This window comes from Sciurus vulgaris, assembly GCF_902686455.1.
Source record: "Sciurus vulgaris genome assembly, chromosome: 4".
NCBI classification, from domain to species: Eukaryota; Metazoa; Chordata; class Mammalia; order Rodentia; family Sciuridae; genus Sciurus; species Sciurus vulgaris.
Window position 1 is genome coordinate 14,188,740 of NC_136464.1, and position 19,806 is coordinate 14,208,545.

Consider the following 19,806-nt stretch of genomic DNA (forward strand, 5'->3'; position numbering starts at 1 on the left):
ACGGTTGCCCTCCAGTCTCCCAAGCACGCTCCAACTCACACTCTCACAAAGCAGTGTCAGAAGAAGATGCCTCTCTGGCAGACAGGCTGCTGCTCCTCCCTGCTGCCTCAGGGGACCACCTCACAGTCCTATGTCTCTGCTCAGTCCCAGGCAGGGACTCACTTGAGCTTCTTGACCCAGATGTCATCCTTGGGCCACTGGTGCCCAGGAATGGAGCGGCCTGCGTCCTAACTGTGGTGGGGGTGCATGTGTTGAGGCTCTTGACTCCCAGGGGCAGCCCCGTGGCTTTGCACTTTGGGTGTGAGGTCAAGTTTCATGCAAGGGCCTGAACTCCATATCTCCACCTTAACTGAGCATGTCGGTTTCTGACCTAGATTTGAGGACCGCTGTGGGTTCCTGTGATGAAGAAGGTGCTCAGAAACAACCAACATGCATGATTTCACCCAATGTGGCTGGCATGCTACTGCATAGAGGGACAACTCCAGGAAGGGCTCTGGAGGAGAAGTGCACATGAAGAGCAGGAGTAAGAGGAGCAGCTGTCTCGGGGGCTGCGTCCCTCCACATCTTCCCATGGGCCAGCTGCTGGGCACGATGGTCCACTCATCTTACCTAAGTGTCTCAGTCAGCCAAGGAGAGGGGTGACGTCATTTCCCCACTTCTCAGACAAAGACCCTGAAGCACAGAGGGGCTCAGGATTTTGCTCAGGGTCATTGAGTTGTAGGAAACTGAACCAGTGTTCAAACCCTTCTGTTGAACCCAAGCTAGGGCTGCTAGACTCACAGATGAAAATTACAAGTCAAACTTGAACTTTGGTTAAACAGGAAAATTGTTATATAAATATGTCAGTGATTCACTCTTTGGATTATTTCTCGCTTTTCTCAAATGCAGCATTAGATGGACATTGTAGATTTGATCTGGCAAACCCACTTCAAAGATCTTGAGCTCTTAATCCTGCACCTTGCTCGTTTTACTCCTGGTCCCATTCATGCCTTGAATTCAGCCCTCAAGGCCTCTGGAGAAGACCAAGCAGCGAGACTCTCCAAGTCCACCCCAGTGTCTTTTCTTACCTGCTACTGCTCCCAGCAGCAGGGCCAGCGACCACAGCAGCAGCATCTGCATAAAGACAAAAACGAAGCTGAGTCTGGCAGTGTGAGGTTGGAAAGATCACTTCCATCTCTGGAGAACATGGTGGGATCTGTGAAATCGGATAAATTAGCCTGGAAAGCACGTTCCCCACTCACCGTGGCAGATCCGGCAGGTTCCACGGACAGCTGGACAACACGGACAGGTCCTTTTATAGGCAACCTTATCTTTTTGAGCCGTGCCATGGAAAAGTGGCATGAAAAGAGAGAAGGTTCCAAGGACATATTTCTAATTTTAATCACAGATAAGCCCGTATTGATAGGCGAGGTAGTTTTCCACAGTGCTCATGGGAAGATGAGAAAGTGGCAGGTATGTGGTTATACGTGCTCAGAATCACTGTCCTGTCATTGCGGTGAAGGTTCTGGTTGAAACTGGAACTTTTTAATTCATGGTAGATCTCTTAAATGGCATTTTAAAGGACTGGAATGAGACACCATTATTTTAAGTTACCAGAACCGTTCTGCCTAAGGAGTCAGAGATTTATATTAAGATGTATGAAATTGCCACATTTGTCGGTCAAAAATGACCAAATAATAATTCAGTTTCCTGAAACAACTTATAGGTAAATATTTCAAAAAAAAGGAGTCAAAATTTTTGTATATGAAAAAAGTTCAAGAATATTTGGCAAGGGAAATATTGAAATAAAAACAGAAGGCGGAAGAAAGGAATCCATGGACAGGAACCTCTCAAATTCCTGAGAAATTATTCCTATGTCAGCCTTGATCTCTCCTCAGGGAGGCCTCTCCAGCCCTCGAGAAGGCCTCCCTCAGTTCTTCCCTTGGTTGAGACCCATCACGGTCACTGGTGGGTCATAAACTGAGGAGGGCTGGAATCCTCTGGCCCTGTTGTCATGACTGAGCATCCAGCCTAGGGCTTGTGTCATGGCCGGCCACCAACACTCCCTTGTTGAATGAATGAACAAACAGAAAAGGAATTGTGTTAGTCAGCTTTTCAGTGCTGTCACACAATACCTCAGGAAAACAACTTAAAGGAGGAATGATTCCATAGGTTTCAGTCTCCATTTGGCCAGCTTCTTTTCTCTGGGCTTATGGTGAGGCAGTATGTCATGATGGCAGGGCGTGGTGCAGCACAAGTGCTCACCTCATGGCAGTGGGGAAGGGAGAGAGAGAGAAGAAGAGAGAAGGAGGATGGTGCCATGACTCCAAGGGCACACTCCCAAGGACCACTACCGTCAGCTAGGTCCCACCTCCCACATTTCCACCACTTCCCAGGATTCCATTCAGCTATGAATCTGAAAAATGGGTTAAGTCATTGTTAAGGTCTTAGACCTCATGATCCAGTCACTTCCCCAAACTCCATCTCCGAGCATTGCTGTATTGGGAACCAAGCCTTTAACACAGGAGCCTTTGAGGAACATTCCAGATCTAAAACACAATAGGAACAAATATGAAAAGTAACATATTTTGCATAATTGCCACAATTAAGTCTTCCTATACAATCTCACAGTAAAGGGCTTTCAAGTCTCTTACTAAATTTGGAGGAAAAAAACACAATAGAAACAAAAACACTCCAGAAATTTCTAAGACCTGAAGTCCTACATCTCTATCATGTGTACTCATGATAATGCTATCATGATTCTATAGTCATATCCTATAGGAGTCAATGTTCATTCTGGGTATATCATGAAGTAATTTGTATGTTGTGGAAATTATCAAATAATTCACACAGTATTTCTAAGTTGGCATTTTAGACAGAATAAAATTTAACCCGTACTTAGGAGAACCTTTAGACTAGAGGCTATGGGAAGTCATTCTGTAAACTGAAATTGGTTCATATTATACAGTGTTTCAGGAAGATTCCATTTTCCACATCCACAAAAGCTGGGAAGGGAATGGGACACGAGCAGCAGTCTATCATGTCAGCTGCACATGCGTGACTTCCCCTCAACCCAGTCCTGCTGAACTCTTCAGGTGAGTCATGAAATGTCATCAACCACACTGTTTTACTCAGACATCACTGCATGCTGCTGTCTGGGGGTGTCTTGCAGGTACTCTGAGGCAGAGACTGGGGTGGCTGCCTACTGGGAACAGAAGTAAACTCTACTCCCCAACCGACCTTACAGGGAAATGGGGCCACATGGCCCCTTGTGGTGGTGTCATGGGAGTGCATGGGTGCCCACCAGCTCCAGTTCTACTCCTCAAACCCACACATGGTCCTCCGTGGCTCATGCTTCAATGTCTTGATGCAGACAAGCACAGCAACCCTGAAGGCCGTGTGTTGAAGCTGCAGAACCCCAGGATGGAAGGGGCCTGGGTCCCTTGTTTGGAGGGAAGTCACTCAACAGTCACAGGCATCACTTTTGTATTTTACATGGGCAAGAAATACATTCCTATTATTTTAACCACTGAATTATAGGGGTATAGCATTTAGTATTATCATAATGGATATAAATTATTTACTATATACAGTTTCTTTGACTTCTTCAAGCAGTTCTTGTACCAAACAACCATTCCTGGACTATATATCTCACCATGATATTTGGATGGTACTTATGTGCAATACCAATTCTTTCAAAGGTTTTTCCCTAACACTTGGTTTTTTAAATTCCCTTGCTTGACACTTTTCAAATTACAAAAATAAAAAAAAAATACAGAATCAAGAAATAAATAGTAACAAAAGCAAAATATTCAATGCTTCACCCTATTGTGGTGGAGTTTTAATTTCATGTACATTTTTTTTAGATGGGGACCATTATTTCATAGGCATAGAGGCCATCTGATACCCTAGAATTTATGAAAATTCACCCCATGTTGTCTAGTTTCCCAGATGGAATTAATATGAAGTTGAAGTGGCTGAATTTGATGTTCTGCATATGTAGGAGGTTCTACCCAAACCCTACTTTCCACCAGTCTCTGGCATTTGCTCTTCGGGTCTTGGGACCTTGGGCTTGAAGGTCAGCCTTGTGAAGGGTAATGGAGCCTTGGAAGCCCCTTCCTCAGGTAGCCCATAACACTGAATGCCTAGGGGTCCCACTGAAAATTAATGGCATGTGCCCTAGATTCACCAGAGCATTGTATAATACACACTCAACTTTGACACAGAGACCTTAGACACTTAAAAATAATAATTCCAGTCTGGGAATTTCCTAATCAAATTAGCTCTATTTGCAGAGGGGGTAAATATTCACTTAAGAAATATTCTGATTCTGGCAACATTGTGATACCAAACTCCAGATGAGGGAAAGAAAGGCCCAGAAACACCTGTGTGGCCAGATAACCACACATTAGACAAACTGGGTCTCATTTACTTAGCCTTCAGAGAGCCTGTCCTGTCCTCCCCTTATCTAGCTCAGCTACTGCCAGGGCTCTCCATGGGAAGGAGGGCATGTTTGCCTAAAGATCCCAAACTACCCTGAGCAGAAAAGTTCTTTAATGACAGAGGTTGTTATTGCTTCACAGCTTCCAGAACAACCATGTTGCTGAATGTGAGGGAATCTAGCTCACCCAGACCTGGGGAGTAAAACTATAGTCATCCCTCCACTGATATGCATTATTTAATTTGTGCAAGCATATATGTCATTTATAGCATGCATTAAGTATTTGGTTTTCATGCTTTTTTCATTTTTTGCACCTAATCTGTCTCCAAACCCATGAAAGTTTTAGCTATTTTTCTTATGAAGATAGCAAATCTCAGAGTTTAAGCAACATGTCCAGGGACACAGTTGGTAAGAAACAGAGTTCATTCTGGAGCTTTCATGTCTATTCTTTACACACTGTGAGACCAGTGGTTCTAGAATGTCTATGGTTCTAGTGGTCATGCTACCGTACTTCCTGAAACCCAGTCCTCTTCCTCCTGGCCTTTGCTTTCTTGCTCCATACTGAGCAAAGGCAATATAATGCAAGGTAGACTCACTGAGCTGAGAAGATAGTAAACTGGTATGGGAATATTGAATATTGAATATTTGGGCAGTTACTGATATTCCACGAGGATGATAAAATAACACATATCAGGGAAAGAAAAATTATAGAGGGCATTTATAATCTGAATGATTTCTGGAGCTTACACCTGACTGGGAGACATTAAGTCCAACAGAATAAATTTTATTAAATGAGCAGAGCATTCAGTAGACATAAGGACGGAATCAGTAAAAGCTATTAAGAATGGATTTATTAAGAAAGTAAATGAAAATGGAAGAAAAGATCAGAAACATGAAGAAACTATCCAAACAGAAGTAATGAAAGAAAAAAAGTCCAAAAATTGAATGGAGTCTTGGAGACCTATAGAATAATAATAAGAGATTACGAGTCCTGGCGCAAGTATTAAATAAAATATTTAAAGGAATAATGGCTGAAAATGTCCAGTATTGATTTTTAAGAATGAATCTGCACATCCTGGAAGCTCAACAATCCCAAGCAGTATAAATCCAATGAAAACCACACAAATCCCTACAGCACAGTAAGCATTGCTGAAACCCAATGATAAAGAAAAATAAATCTTAAAGGCAGAAAAAGGAGGAGGAAAAGATATATCATATTTAGGGAAAACAAAAATAAGAATGACTTAAGACTTCTCAATGGAAACAAGCAAGTCAGAAGACAATGGAATGGTTTAATGTTTTGAAAGTCATAGATCTAAAGGTAAAAGCTAAAATTGAACATTATAAAAGTAGGAGAAACTCATTTCTATCTTAAGGTAGACAAAGATTTCATAAAAAGTAGTCTATAAAAATAGATTAATTGGACTTCATGAAAGTTAAAAACTCTACCTTTCAAAATATATTTTTAAGAATATATTTTTAAGAAAATGAAAAGGAAAAAAACACTGGGAAAATGTATCTGCAATATATTTTAACAAAGGACTTGATTCCAAAAAGTGAGAAGTTTTATTACAACTGGATAATAACACAAACTACCTAATAAAAATACACAAGAAATTTTGTCAATCACTTCACAAATAAGATGTATGAGTATCTAATAAGCATGCAAAATGACACTGAACATCTGTAGGTATCAGAGAAATACACAATAAAATCACAATGAAATACAATTATAACTCAGAAAAATTACAAAAACCTGAGTATACCAAAGATGTGGAACACAGAGAATTTTCATAAACTGCCGGTGAAAGTATCAAATTTACAAACACTTAGGAAAAGAGTTTTTGAGTTTCTAATAAACATCACTTATGCATGAACCAGCAATTTCATACCTTGGTATTTGTCCAAGAGATATAAGTATATATCCACAAAAAGACTTAACACAAGTGTTCGTGGCAGCTTTATTCACAGCCCCACAAGGGAAACAATGTGAATGTCCATCAACTGAATGGATGAAAAAAATCATGCTGTATTCATACAACGGAATGCTTCTCAGTTAATAAAGAATGAAGTGCCAATGTGTGCAGCAACATGGATAAATCACAAAGATCTTAAGCCAAATGAAAGAAACCCAAGGAAAAAAGAACATACTAAATCATTAAACTTACATGAATTCTAAAACAGGCAAAGTTAATCTTCAGTGACTTGTTTGTTTATACATATACATTCATAAAACTTACTGAACTATGTTCTTAAATTGGGTACTTTTTTGATTACCTAGAAGAGTTGACAATTGCATTTTCACATTTCACAATACAAATGAACACTGTACATGGTCCTTCCCTCTTCTCCCTTCCAAAACAATTTTCTCTTTGATGGGAAAGGGGAATAATTCTCCCTTGTCATGCTATTAGACAACACCCAGGGTCACAGCACTGTGATCTAGTGAAGTAAAACCTTAGTATAAAATGGAAATAAAGATGCCTCCTGTCTATCCTTACCTACCAATCATTTCTGGCTAAGTGGACACCATCATGAGACAGGTGGGAGATCTCAGCATTGGGGGCTCAGGCATCATTGGCAGGAAGCTTCCCATGGGGAGCCTCATTCTAGAAGCAGGTCACGTTTGCATCATTCCACAGAAGGAGGTTCTATCATTGGCCTTAAGGGAGGACTTCCTGTATATAGTGCTTGACATCATAACAACATGAGGAAGACCTGGAAGACTGGAGGGAAGTAGGATCATCAGCCTCACAGGGAGGAGCAGAAAATGAAGCAGGAGGTATATTTCCTTGTTGAAATACAACCTTTAGTGCACTCATACATTGCTGGTGGGACTGCAAATTGGTGCAACCACTCTTGAAAGCAGTATGAAGATTCCTTAGAAAACTTGGAATGGAACCACCTTTTGACCCAGTTATCCCACTCCTTGGTATATACCCAAAGGACTTAAAATCAGTATACTATAGGGAGATAGGCACATCAATGTTTATAACAGCTCAATTCACAACAGCTAAACTATGGAACCAACCTGGGTGCTCTTCAACAGGTAAATGGATAAGGAAAATGTGGTATATATACACATGGAATATTAATCAGCCATAAAAAGGAATGATTTTATGACTTACACTGGTAAATGGATGGAGCTGAAGACTATCATGATAAGGAAAATAAGCCAATTTCAAAAAACCAAAGACTGAATATTCTCTCTGATATGCAGATGCTAACACACAATAAGGGGGAGGGAAGGAAGGGTGGAAGTTCATTGGATTAAAAAAAGGGGAATGAAGGGAAGCGGGGGATAGGAATGAGAAAGAGAATGAATCAGACAGAACTTTCCTATATTCATATATGAATACATGACCAGTGAAATTCTACCTCATGTACAACCACAAGAATGGGATCCTAAATAGAATAAGTTGCACTCCATATATGTATAGTATACCCAAATATCTTCTATTGTCATTTATATCTAAAAAGAACAAATAAAATAAAAAAGAAAGAAATGCAATCTTTGTTTTGTCAATTGAGCTTTGAACTTGCTCTTCAGACATTTCTGATGGTATTTTTGTGTTTCCCACCACTACAATGTATCTTTCTCACAGATGGAGTCAAGAATAAGGAGTGTATTATAGTAGTCACAATAAAACTTGGACATGTTGCTTCGCAGGCTATCGGCCACTCTGCTCTTTGTTGCCTGAAAAAGTAAATTATACTTCAGTAATGTTGAAAAAATTATATGCCTGGCTCATAATAAAAGCTCAGGAACTATTTGTTGACTTGACTCTTATTCAAAGTGTGTGACAATTGGAAAATTCTAACAATCATCTTACTCTTTATATTTTGATCCTAGTAATTCACTCATTCACTCATGCATTCTTCCAATTAGTTAGGTGGCTATTTTCTGCATGTTCGCAGTGTGCATACTTCCTAGTTACTGTCAAATGTCCTTGGGATGGTTAAGACTCAGAATTTTCTCATGTTAGCAGCCAAAATGCTGTGGTTTCTCTAGATTCTAGATACATTTTGAAGATAAGACTGATAGGATTTGGATGAGAGTATGGGAATGGAGAAAACTCCATTCAGGACGCCTCCAAATTTTAACTTGAGCAAATGGAAATGTGGAGTTGCATTAACTAGCATGGGGAAGTCTGCACACCAATGGAGTAGGCTTGGGGCAGAGGTCCGGAGGTCAATTTGGGTGTGTTAAGAATGAATGTCTTAGTAGAGTCTAAGTAGTGGCAGTGAGCAGGCTATTGTGCATGGATCCAGGGGAGGAGTTCAGGTTAGAAATATAAATTTGATATTTGTCAGTTTTCCTAAAGCCATAGTCTAGCTGAGGTCACTTAAAGAGCTATTCAAGTACTAAGACTTGAGGCACTACAATGTTTTTCTCAGCAAACGGGCTGGGATTGTGGCTCAGTGGTACAGCGCTTGCCTAGCATGTGCGGGGCACTGGGTTCAATTCTCAGCACCACATACAAATAAATAATAAAAATGCTTAAAACAACTAATAAAAATGCTTTTAAAAAAAAAGCCCAGCATAACGAGGAAGGAAAGAAGGAGCAGGAGGACCAAGAGAAAGTGAAGTCAATGGAGATGGAGAAGAAGATGTTACAGGGACGTGGCATCATCAAAAGGTGAGCATAAGAGCTGAGCATAAGAATGGAGAACAGGAGTGAAAATCACGCTTTGTCTAGGGGGAGGCGGATTGAGAAAGATTTCCCTTCTAGTTACAATTTTCATTTTGCCTTCAACACTCCAGACCTGAAGCATTTAGTTGAACACCAGCTACTCTTTGAGGTCTAGTTGCCACCTTTTATAGTTTGAGAACCACACCCTTCTGTTTTCTGTCCCTACTGATCTGCATAATTTTGGGTCTGTATTTTGGCTTGCTATTCATTAATTGGAAATTCAGTTATCAACTAGACAAAAAGTGTGCAAAGCATTCTTCCTTGTGCCACTTGTGCAAGGAAGCAATTCCTGTTCGCACACATGAGCGGGGCCTTCCAACTGTAATGTGAAGAAGCTCCCCGGCACACTCTAGATGATAATTTAATACCTTATGCCAACAATACTGTATGACATTCAACAATGTCATCTGATAAGGGAATTTGTCTGATAGTTCATTGTTTGTTTTCCTTCCCAAACTAATTCGTATATCATCATTGTGATCAACGAGATAGGCTCCTCTGTGATAGTATATGATTTGCCATAGTTTTCACTAAAATAAATGTAACTTTGAATAATGTCTATGCAGTCTTGGGTTGATTTCCACCTTTAGTCATAAAATTAATTGATTTCATCTTGTAAAGCATTATTTGTTGCTTCTACTAGAAAAACACTTTATTCTGAGTAGAATGATACACTATTTGGAAATAGTTTGAAAATACCAATATCATCAACTCCATCTTGGACAAATCCACAAACCACTGCAGACTGAGGGCTGTGTGTAGGACACCATACAGGACATATGAACGTGAATCTACCATACTCTAAGTTTAGCTGATCATCTTATTTTCCACTTTTCCAAGTCATAGTCATATGTGGGATTCTCACAGGAGTCCTGTTCACTGTTTGGGTTCATGGACTTATTCTGTGTTATGGTGTTTGTGCTACCACAGTTATTTGCACTGCTGCTTTTTCACATTAATGAAACTTGTTAGCCATTGATCCTTTCATTTATTTATTTGTTTACCTCTCCAAAATGAGAATGTAATCTAATGGAATAGAACTAATATAAAATGCAAATTTAATACATGTGAATGAACAACCACACACAAATGATGTGAAAATACTTTAGCCCACAGAACTATTTCTTGGTAAGGATATGGGGCAGAGACAAAACATCAGGTACCACCTGCACCACTTATGGCCACCATTGTTAAAAATGGAAGGGGAAAATCCTCATAAATTTTGCATCTTAAATGTGTCAAATGTAGTGAGCAGAATTTTGCTCACATTTTGTACTAGAACTGACAAAACCACCTCTCTATATATGCCCTTTGTAATACGACTCCCATCAAGTGGTAGAGTCCATCCTTGAATTTGGCCTTACCTTGTGATTGCTGTGTCTAATAGAATGAGGTGAAAATTACACCTTGCTGGTTCTAAACCCAGGCCTTAATAGGCCTTTCTGGAATACATTTGTTTATTTGGATCCCTTGGAGTCCAAGGTCCATAGGTCAGACCAGCCTGCTGATAGGTGAGAGGTTGCCTTAGGAGAGCCAAGCCAGCCAAGATCACTCTAAGGCAGCCAGCCTTCTGCCAAGCTGCCAGCTTCCCAGAGAAACATGAATGGGATCAAGCAAGGTCAGCAACTTGGCCCAGATTAGCAGAACAATCCATCTGACCCACAGAACAATCATAAGTGCTTATTGCTCCAAGTCACTAAATTTTGGGATGATCTGTTATGCAGCACTAACAGACTGATTTATCACCTGATGGACCACACTTTGAGAAAATCAAATTAGAGATAAAAAAAAAAACTCCATAATGGTCATATTTCCAAGTTTAGTTTTCTAATACCTAGACTAGGATTTGGCCCATCTTAACCCTCTCTAAGTACGTAATGAATTAATGAATTTATCGATTCCCCACATCACTCCAAGAACAGTTAGATTCATGTATTAGTGAACATGATCAGCATCTGTTATAAGACTTCCATGCAAATAGCAAGAGAAATGCATACCATTTACACTTTTACCTGATCAACATAAACTCCATTAGACATGTTAGTAACAATAGTTATTAAACCCAAAGATGGCAAACAGATTTTTTTAAACAAAGCTATTTTTTTTTTTTTTAAATTTTTGTAGTACTGGGGATTGAGTCTAGGGTTTTGCACTTACTAGGCAAACACTCTACCACTGAGCTTCAGCCCTAGTCCAGTAAAAAGGTTTTAATTGGTATGTCCACTACATTCATTTGTTAGTGACTATCTGGGCCTCTGGGATGAGGAAGACTCAGAGTTATATCTTTAGTCACAGGGGAAAGAATTGAGATAAGTGAGCAACGTGGGCTGTGGGCTGGGAGGAAGGAAAGGCAGCGAATCTGTTCTGCATTTTCCAATCCTACCTTAAGATATTTGTGAAAATAAGAGGCCCGTAAATCAGTGGCTCCTCATCCTGGGAACCTTATAGAAGTTTGGATTCTAGGATGTACCCCAGATCTAGTGCATTAGGTTCTTTGGGGTGTCCTACAGGAACTGTGTGTCTAGAAAGCTCGCCTGGTGATTCTGATGCATGCACATGGATACCAAAGTTCTGGGTTGGGGAGTTGATTGAAATCTTAGTGTCTCTCTCAGGATGCCCAGGGAGCTGTAGAGCTGCCACCCAAGGACTTCACAAACTAATGGCTGAGCTGCCTTTTCCCTGTTGGACACTCACCCAGCCTGCACAGACATCGGAAGATTCTCAGGTATTTCAAAATCTGTTCCAAAAAGCAAACCACTTTTAACACAAAGACATTCACTTTCTTATCATCTAGTAGTTTAGGCCCCACATCCAATGACTGTGCTACCCAAACTGATCATACCCGCTTTGGGAAGGGCACATCTTTAAGTATAAACATGATTCCACAGAAGATACCTTTCATCTTTACACAGAACTTCATCATTTGAGGAAGCGCACTAGAACCTGAGAGCAAAATGACCAGTGTCTCCTGCGGTTTGGCACCAACCTGACCCACTTCAAGGCCTCCCCAGCCAAAGTGTCCGCATGGCTGCCCACCTGGGCAGCTATGCCAGTGTGGGAAGTTCCCATTCTCATGAAAATAAATACATCTTTGTGATTTCACCTTTCGGGAACTGGAATCACTTCCAGTAACCTCTACTTGAAAGGTAAGTGATCTTAATAATAGTTTAAAAAACAATCCTCTGAAAGGTCATTTTCCAGGGAAAACACATAGCAAATAGCTTTCAGCATACCTTACCACTCTATAACAAGGGCACATGGGTTTATGCCTCATCTGTGGCACGGAGGGGCTTCCCTGCTTCCCGCCATGATGCCACCCAAGACTATCTACAGTCCCTCAGTCCCAGCCGACCCTAACCTGGAAGACATCTGCTGCTCTCTAGTCCACAAGCCCTTGCAGGCAGTGATGACAGCACATAGGACAGACTCTGTCCTTTCTGATTTATGAGTTCTGAATTTTACCAAATCTGTGGGGGGAAAGCAGGTATTCCTCTGTCCAGAAGCTGGGCCCTATCCTTCTGTGCTGCTCAGAACTTCCTCCCAGACTCCTTCCTGCAGTTTCCCCCAGGAAGAGCTGGCTAGACACCATTTCTCTGATTGTTATTTACTTAACTGTGTGTGGCTTTTCTTATGGCTAGACACCCATTTCTCTGATTGCATGTGGTTTTTCTCATTATAAGGAGAGGCCACATTGCTGGATAACCTTGCACGACTCATGCCGAGGCCATTTTGGATAGACCCTCTGTTGTACTTTCTCAAATTCATACTGTTTTTCATTCCCTTCACTCCTGAGATCTACAGCAGGCATTGGTAAATTGTTCCAATAATGGGCCAGGTAGTGAATCTCTTAGGCTTTGTGGGTTGTATGGTCTTGGTTGTTACCACTCAGCCTGGCTGATAGAACATGAAAGCAGCCATAGGCGGTGAATGGCTGCATGCTGATAAAACTTGATTTATGGGCACTGAAATTTTAACTTCGGATAATTTTCATGTGTCACAAAAATGTAATTTTTCTTTCAATTAAAAAAAATGCAAACACCATTCTTAGCTTGCAGGCTTAAGGTGGTACACATGTGGGTTACAGTTTGTAGATCCCAGGTCTAAAGAATGCAAAACCTTCTACAGTTCTGGGGTAAAGTATGTAGGCTCAGAAACCGGTTTCCTGGGTGCAAATCCCAACTCCATCATGTGATGTTCGACTTGTTGCTTGTGCTTTTTGTATCTCAGTTTGCTCATGTAAAATGAGAATATTATAGAACCTACTTCACTGGGTTCTTGTAAAGAACAAATGAGATAGGCAAAGCAGGTAGTATAAGGCCTGACACATAGTAAGACCTTAATAAATATTACTTTTGTTGTTACTCTGGTTAACTTTTTCTACTATATTTGTGTTACTGTAGGCCTTGCATAATTTATTCACATAACCTAATTTACTTCCTGTAGTTAAACTCAATGTCTCCCCCTCTTCTAAGCTAATGGATCTCACCTCCGATTAATATCACACATTTAATGTGATATTGTAATTGTAAAATGATACACATCATCAAGTCTCAGTTAAACAAATACATATTTTAAAATATTGATTATAATAAATAATTGACAGTTCACATAATTGCATAACAAAAATCACAATTAACACAAAGCCAGATGATGAAACTAATGACATTTTCCCTCTTACACAGTGAAAACAACTTTCTCTAGAGAATATCCAATAAGTGGATGAAAAGTAAATATTTCAGATAAGGCAGTCATTTAGATAATTGAGGTTAAATTAAATTTAGTTTAAAGTTAAATTAAATTTTCTTTAAAATATCCTTTCTTGGATAAGTAGTTAGGTAAAGTACTTCTTAAATGCATAATGTGCAGAATATTGTATGAGTCATAAAAATTACTGGAAATAATAATGTATTCCCTTTTTTCCCCTCTTAATGGGTGATATTACTCCCTGGACATTGCTAGGACATGACAAATATTTTACTTGATTAAACATTATGGGAAAGGCCAGGAGATCCTGCAGAGCTATCTGTGGTAAGATACTACCAGAAAAAAAGATTTAAGTGAAATCAAACTTGATTACACATTAATAACAGTTGTTTTTGTCTAGTGAGCAATCTGTTCAGTATACAGCAATGCAGTAGATTATTGTCAATTGGATCAGAATCATATTGAGAGACATTACAACCATGAAGGATAATTTGGGTCTTATGGCCCATTTTGTAGTTCCCAAGAACTGTTTCAAACAGATCATAGATAAAAGTATGAAACAAATTTAGAAAAAAAAAGACTTGATTCATTTATATGAGTCTAATTTAATTAATAGATAACCTAGATTAGTTCAATGAAATATTTATAATAAGCATTCTTTCTCTAACAGTTTTCTTATTTTCTCTTGCCCTAGTAGAATCCTCACAGAACTCTGGCAGTCTTTGAAACAATGTTTCAGTTCCTTTCACATTAAAGAAAATAAGAACTGGATAATATCAAATATTTAGTGAGTTTGGCAAAAAATAATGTTTTCCTGGAGAAATCTTTCTATATACAAAATGGATTTACAGTTTCAGACTCAGTCTCCGTCTACAGAGGGAAAGAATTCTTTTTATATATGATGTTTCACTTCCTCTACTTGGAAAAAAAAAATCTAGATTACTGCTACTCAAGCGTGGTCCATGGACCAGCAGTCTCAGCACCACTTGGGAGCTATCTACTTAAGAATGCAAAAACCACTTGGATCTGCTGCTGAATCAGCACCTGCATTTTGACAGAATCTCCAGGGTACTCAATGTGCACATTGAAACTTGAGAGATGACGATTTGGATGCCATCAATTTCACTCATTCCAAAACCTGATATACTTTAAGAAGGAGAAGGGCTGGGGATAAAGCTCAGTTGGTAGAGTGCTTGCCTCGCGTGCACAAGGCCCTGGGTTCAATCCCCAGCGCCATTTTGAAAAAAAAAATACATTTGTTTGTAGATAAGAAGGAGAAGATGAAATTGATCAAATTCTATCCAAAGAATAATAGCTGATAACCCTTGCAAACTTGGGTAAAGGAGGAGCCACCCATCTGGGGTTTATGGGTACAGCATCTATACAACTTGCATCCACTACAAATATAACTGCAATGGCATTCCTAGGATTGTCTAAGATGGGAAGATCCAATCCTAAAACAATATTTATACCACTGGGGAAGTAGCCTTTGTGAGACGGACCCACCTTCTTTGGGTCTGCCCATCAGTGTACTGGATGTGGAACATTCCTCAATCAGGTAGCTGGGTGCTGAGCTGCACTTGGTCCCAGACACTTTTTACTAGAAGAAAACTTTCCCCATTCTGAGTATGCAGTGAACTTCCATGAATTGCTTAAACATGTGCAACCAACAGCCTCTGACTGCCCCACCAGTGTATCATCCTCCTCTCACCTACCAAGGGAACAGGAGTCTTTGCCAGCAGAACAAAAAGAGTTCTGTTAAGTGCAAACCATCACCCCCAGTGGATATGGGGAGGGACCTTCCAGCCATGGGAGACTCGGGCACACAGCAAAGTGCCTATCATGCTGGTCTCTTCTTCTGTGAGTACAGTGTTGCTTCAACCAATTCTTTGTATAGCAAATTCTGGGGGCTCCAAACCCATAGAAGAGGTGGTGGGTCCAAGTCTGTGGGCTTCTACTCCTAGTGGCTACAGTCATTATGGTCTTTGCTGCCCTCACTTGGGATTGGTAGCTGGATCTCCCTGCTTGACATATGCTTCATGCTAATGGCATAGATGCAAATACATAGGGGCATTGCCTTTGTAATATGAATGTTCCCACAAACTCTAGCTTTAGGATTGGGTCTATGTATGGGACAAGATTCCCCACCATTTTCCAAAGTAAAATCTCCTATATTTCCATTTATGTTACAGACATAATAATTTGTATGGACAAATTGCCCCAATTTTCCTACACCTTTTCTCTCTGTAAAATGGGAACAATAATGATAACTTCATTGCATTATGTGGGGAATGTATGATATAATGCATATAAAGGCATAGCATGGTCTCTGGCACATAGTAAGCACCCAGCAAATGGCAGCTGTTGCAAATAGAGAAGGATGCTTGATTGTGAGGACCAGCAGCTCCTTGGGGTTAAGAGATGGATGACTCCATAAAAGCAGCTCAACCATGATGGAGAACTTCTCTCTAGTGAATAAACCTATTGGAAATTCCAAATGCCAAATAATTCTTCTAGAACTTCTGAGAACAACCTATATTCCTGAAGAAATGGCAACGTTCAGGGAAGCCACAGTAGATTAGAGAGACTCACATTAGCACAGAGAAGAAATAATGAGGAGATGGCTTCTGGTTTTTAAAATGCCCCTAATCCATTTGCGGATTATAAGAGTAGTATCCATGTGACTTGAATCTACAATGTGAATGCATTTAGCCAAGGTAGCAGTTGACAGGTAATTTCTTGTAGCCTACAGATGGTCCATAGGTTCTAGAGCCTACCAGAGGCTTAACTGATTATCCAGTGAATATGCACTAGAAAGCCTGACCTCCTTCCCTGCTACTCTTGAGTATTTGACACTACCTAGAGTCCACCTGGCAGCTCAGCATCAATGAGTGACTGAGATTTGAAGCTGACTGTAATTAACTATGCATTTGGGTTTTTTCATATTTTATTGGTGTAATTATACATTTTGAGCTCTACGAATTTAATTCTACTTATATTACATCATGGAACTAGGTCTCCAAAGCACTTCTGAGTCTTGGGTAATATTTATGTGTGAACCATGTGCTCTGCCAATTCCAATATTAGTATCAATAAAAAAACAATCATGCATACCACCAACATTTCCACCTGAATTTCTAATCATGTGGTCTAGGACTGAAGGTATTTGGAAACCACTGTCTTAGGCTAATGTGTAACTGTTGGAAGTGCCGTCTTATATGTACTGCCTGTCACACCTGGGCTGCAGGTTGGACTGGGATTTACCTGATGGCCCCCCTGCTCTCCTTCCTGTCTCCCCAGAAGAATGGGAGCCCAGGGGCCACAATGATTCAAATCTCAGAAGATAAAGTGCCCCCTTGTGTCGGAATGAGCCAGCAATTAAATATTGTAGGAATGAGGGTCCACTCAAGATTATATACGAGAGCACTCCAAATATTAACTGCTCACGCATTTATTTCATATCTGTATAAGAAAATAAAGAGTATATCTGACTCTGAAGGTAGTTGTCATGAGTCTTATCTTGTCCCTCTACTACAAAGAGGAAGTTAATTTAATTATGGGTCATTACAGAACTTCCTATTCAAAAGAATTTAAGAAAATAATAATAAAAGTAATAACTTAACCCCATGAAATCCAATCATTTCTCTTTCTGATAGTTAAGTTTAGCTTTTCATTTACTCCATGAGGTTTCCTATAACACAACCAATTTAATGTTTTGGATGAATTACGTCCATTTACTAAAATTGAAACTAATAATGCATGCAATTCAGTTTAAATACCAAATTAATTGCTTAATTGTTTATATATATATTTTAAAAAAAACAGAAAGCACTGGTAAATGAGGTTAAATTATCTTTTGAATGAAGCTTAAAAATAGCCATCACTACAGTATTTTTCTGTTAAGGGAAAGTCAGTGCCAAGGACAGGTAGGTCTTTATCAATGACGAGAACTGCAGTATTGCTTTACAGCAAGCTCCAGAGATCAGAGCCAGTGGACTCCACGGCGGCCTGGATACAGCTACTGACAAATACCCACAAGAAATCCCACGTTGGTTCTCTTATAGTTTGGAACTTGAATGTCCGCCAAAGGACCCCAGAGTGGCATTATTGAGAGTTGGTAGAACCCTTGAGAGATGGGGCCTATTGGAAGGCCTTGGGTCACTGGGGACATGCTCTTGATGGGGATTGTGGAACCCGGGCCATTCATCCTCTTTCTTGCTTCCTGACATGATGTCAGTGGTTTTGCCCCTCCATACACTCCTGCCATGATATGCTGCCTCACCAGAGGCCCAAACTGATCATGGGCCAAACTGATCATGGACCAACTGGTCATGAACTGGAACCTGCAAAACTGTGAGCCAAAACAAACCTTCTCTCTATATAAGTTGACTATTTCAGGTATTTTGCTATAGTATTGGACATATGACTAGCACAGGTTTCTCACCACTCATTTTCCCAATACACACAGGTATGTGTATCTTACACACCTGAGAAACAGAGGAACCATATATTTGTGAAAGAGGTAAGTCATTCAGAAGCAAAATATCTTCCATTTTAATATATTTTAGATAGATACAATAAAATTGTTTATATTTTAGACATTCTCATCCACATGGTCAATCTAATAGCAAAACGCAATAATTGGGATAGAAAAATGTAAATGCTATAATCCTACATTCATAGTCTCTTACACATTTGAACATTGAATTCAAACTATAAGTTTAAGCTGAGATATTGAATCTTGAATATTTTACTGAAATATAGACATTCTATTTTTTAATGAATGAAATGCAGTATCACAGGTTGTTAAATCTGGAAGCAGCTGTTGTCATGCTATATGCAGATTCTTCCACTAGAGGGCCCCTCAACTAAATATATTGAACAGAAGCAAAAGTTTTCCAATGATGAGAATATCAGTATTTTTTTAGTCAAAAGCTTCTGAGTTTCTATAATTATTGTATAATAGTAAAAAGTAATTTCAAACAAAAGTGCATATTTCAATTATGACTTTAAAAATTTTTTTGGTATTAGGAATTGAACCCAGGGGTGCTTAACCACTGAGCCACATCCCCAGTCTTTTTTAATTTTTATTTTGTACACAGTCTTGCTAAGCTGCTTTGGGCCTTGGTGAACTGCTGAGATGGCTTTGAACTCTTGATCCTCCTGCCTCAGCCTCCCAAGTTGCTGAGATTACATTAGAGCATTATAAGGTAGATGAAGTACTATAATCAGAGGAAAATGTCAAAAGCACAATTAAAGGAGAATCATTAGTGTGAGCACTTTTACAAAAGAATAACAAAATAAATTTAGAAATATCCTCACCTATTGCCACAATTATTTTATAAAGTTAGTAATCTTAGAAATAATTGTAAACTTTTTTGTATTTCATAAATGGATAAACTGAGGCTGTAGGTGAAATAGTTTGCCAAGGGCAAAAGTACCAGTCAGGGCTCATAATCTTGGTTCTATGTTTTTTTCACTCTGACATGATCATATTCTTTCTTTCTATGTATGTATGTGTATATGTATGTTTCTATCTATCTATCTATCTAGCTAGCTAGCTATCTACCTATCCACACAGCCATCTAACATGTCTATCTTAAATAATTATGCCTCTGATTCTCAAGTCCTGGGAAAGTCCACACACCACCTGACACTTGGGCTGAGCATGAGGTAACACTGCTCTTTTTCACTATTTTGGAAGTGTGTTTCTGCTGCCTCACACCTCTGACATCAAATTTTCTCCCAGACTTCTCCAAATGTCCATTAGCAGGTGGATGGATCAATGATATGTGGCATATCTACACCTGGAATACTACTACTATAAAGGAAGAGACCACTGACGAATGTAAAACTGGATAAGTCTCAGAATCATCCCACTGAATGAAAGAAGTTGGGCACACAGGAATACAGTCTGCCTGATTCCACTTACCTAAAATTCTAAAACAGGCAAACTAATCTTTTTACACACAAAAAATTTGTGGTTGT

General features: G+C 39.6%; 1 protein-coding gene across 4 annotated transcripts in view; it reads right to left on the bottom strand.

The window, feature by feature from the left end:
* The window catches only part of LOC306659223 (pancreatic triacylglycerol lipase), a 121,273-nt gene that overhangs the window by 46,658 nt on the left and 54,809 nt on the right, over window positions 1-19,806 (bottom strand). For 2 of the 4 annotated variants that reach the window (XM_079136637.1, XM_079136636.1), the window contains one exon: window positions 1,068-1,113. The exons of 1 other annotated variant lie outside the window; for it this stretch is intronic. In XM_079136637.1, coding sequence (XP_078992763.1) covers window positions 1,068-1,113 — 46 coding nt within the window. Of the gene's footprint in view, window positions 1-1,067; window positions 1,114-1,241; window positions 1,297-19,806 lie in introns of those variants that run through there. One more of the 4 variants, XM_079136639.1, reaches the window with a different exon arrangement.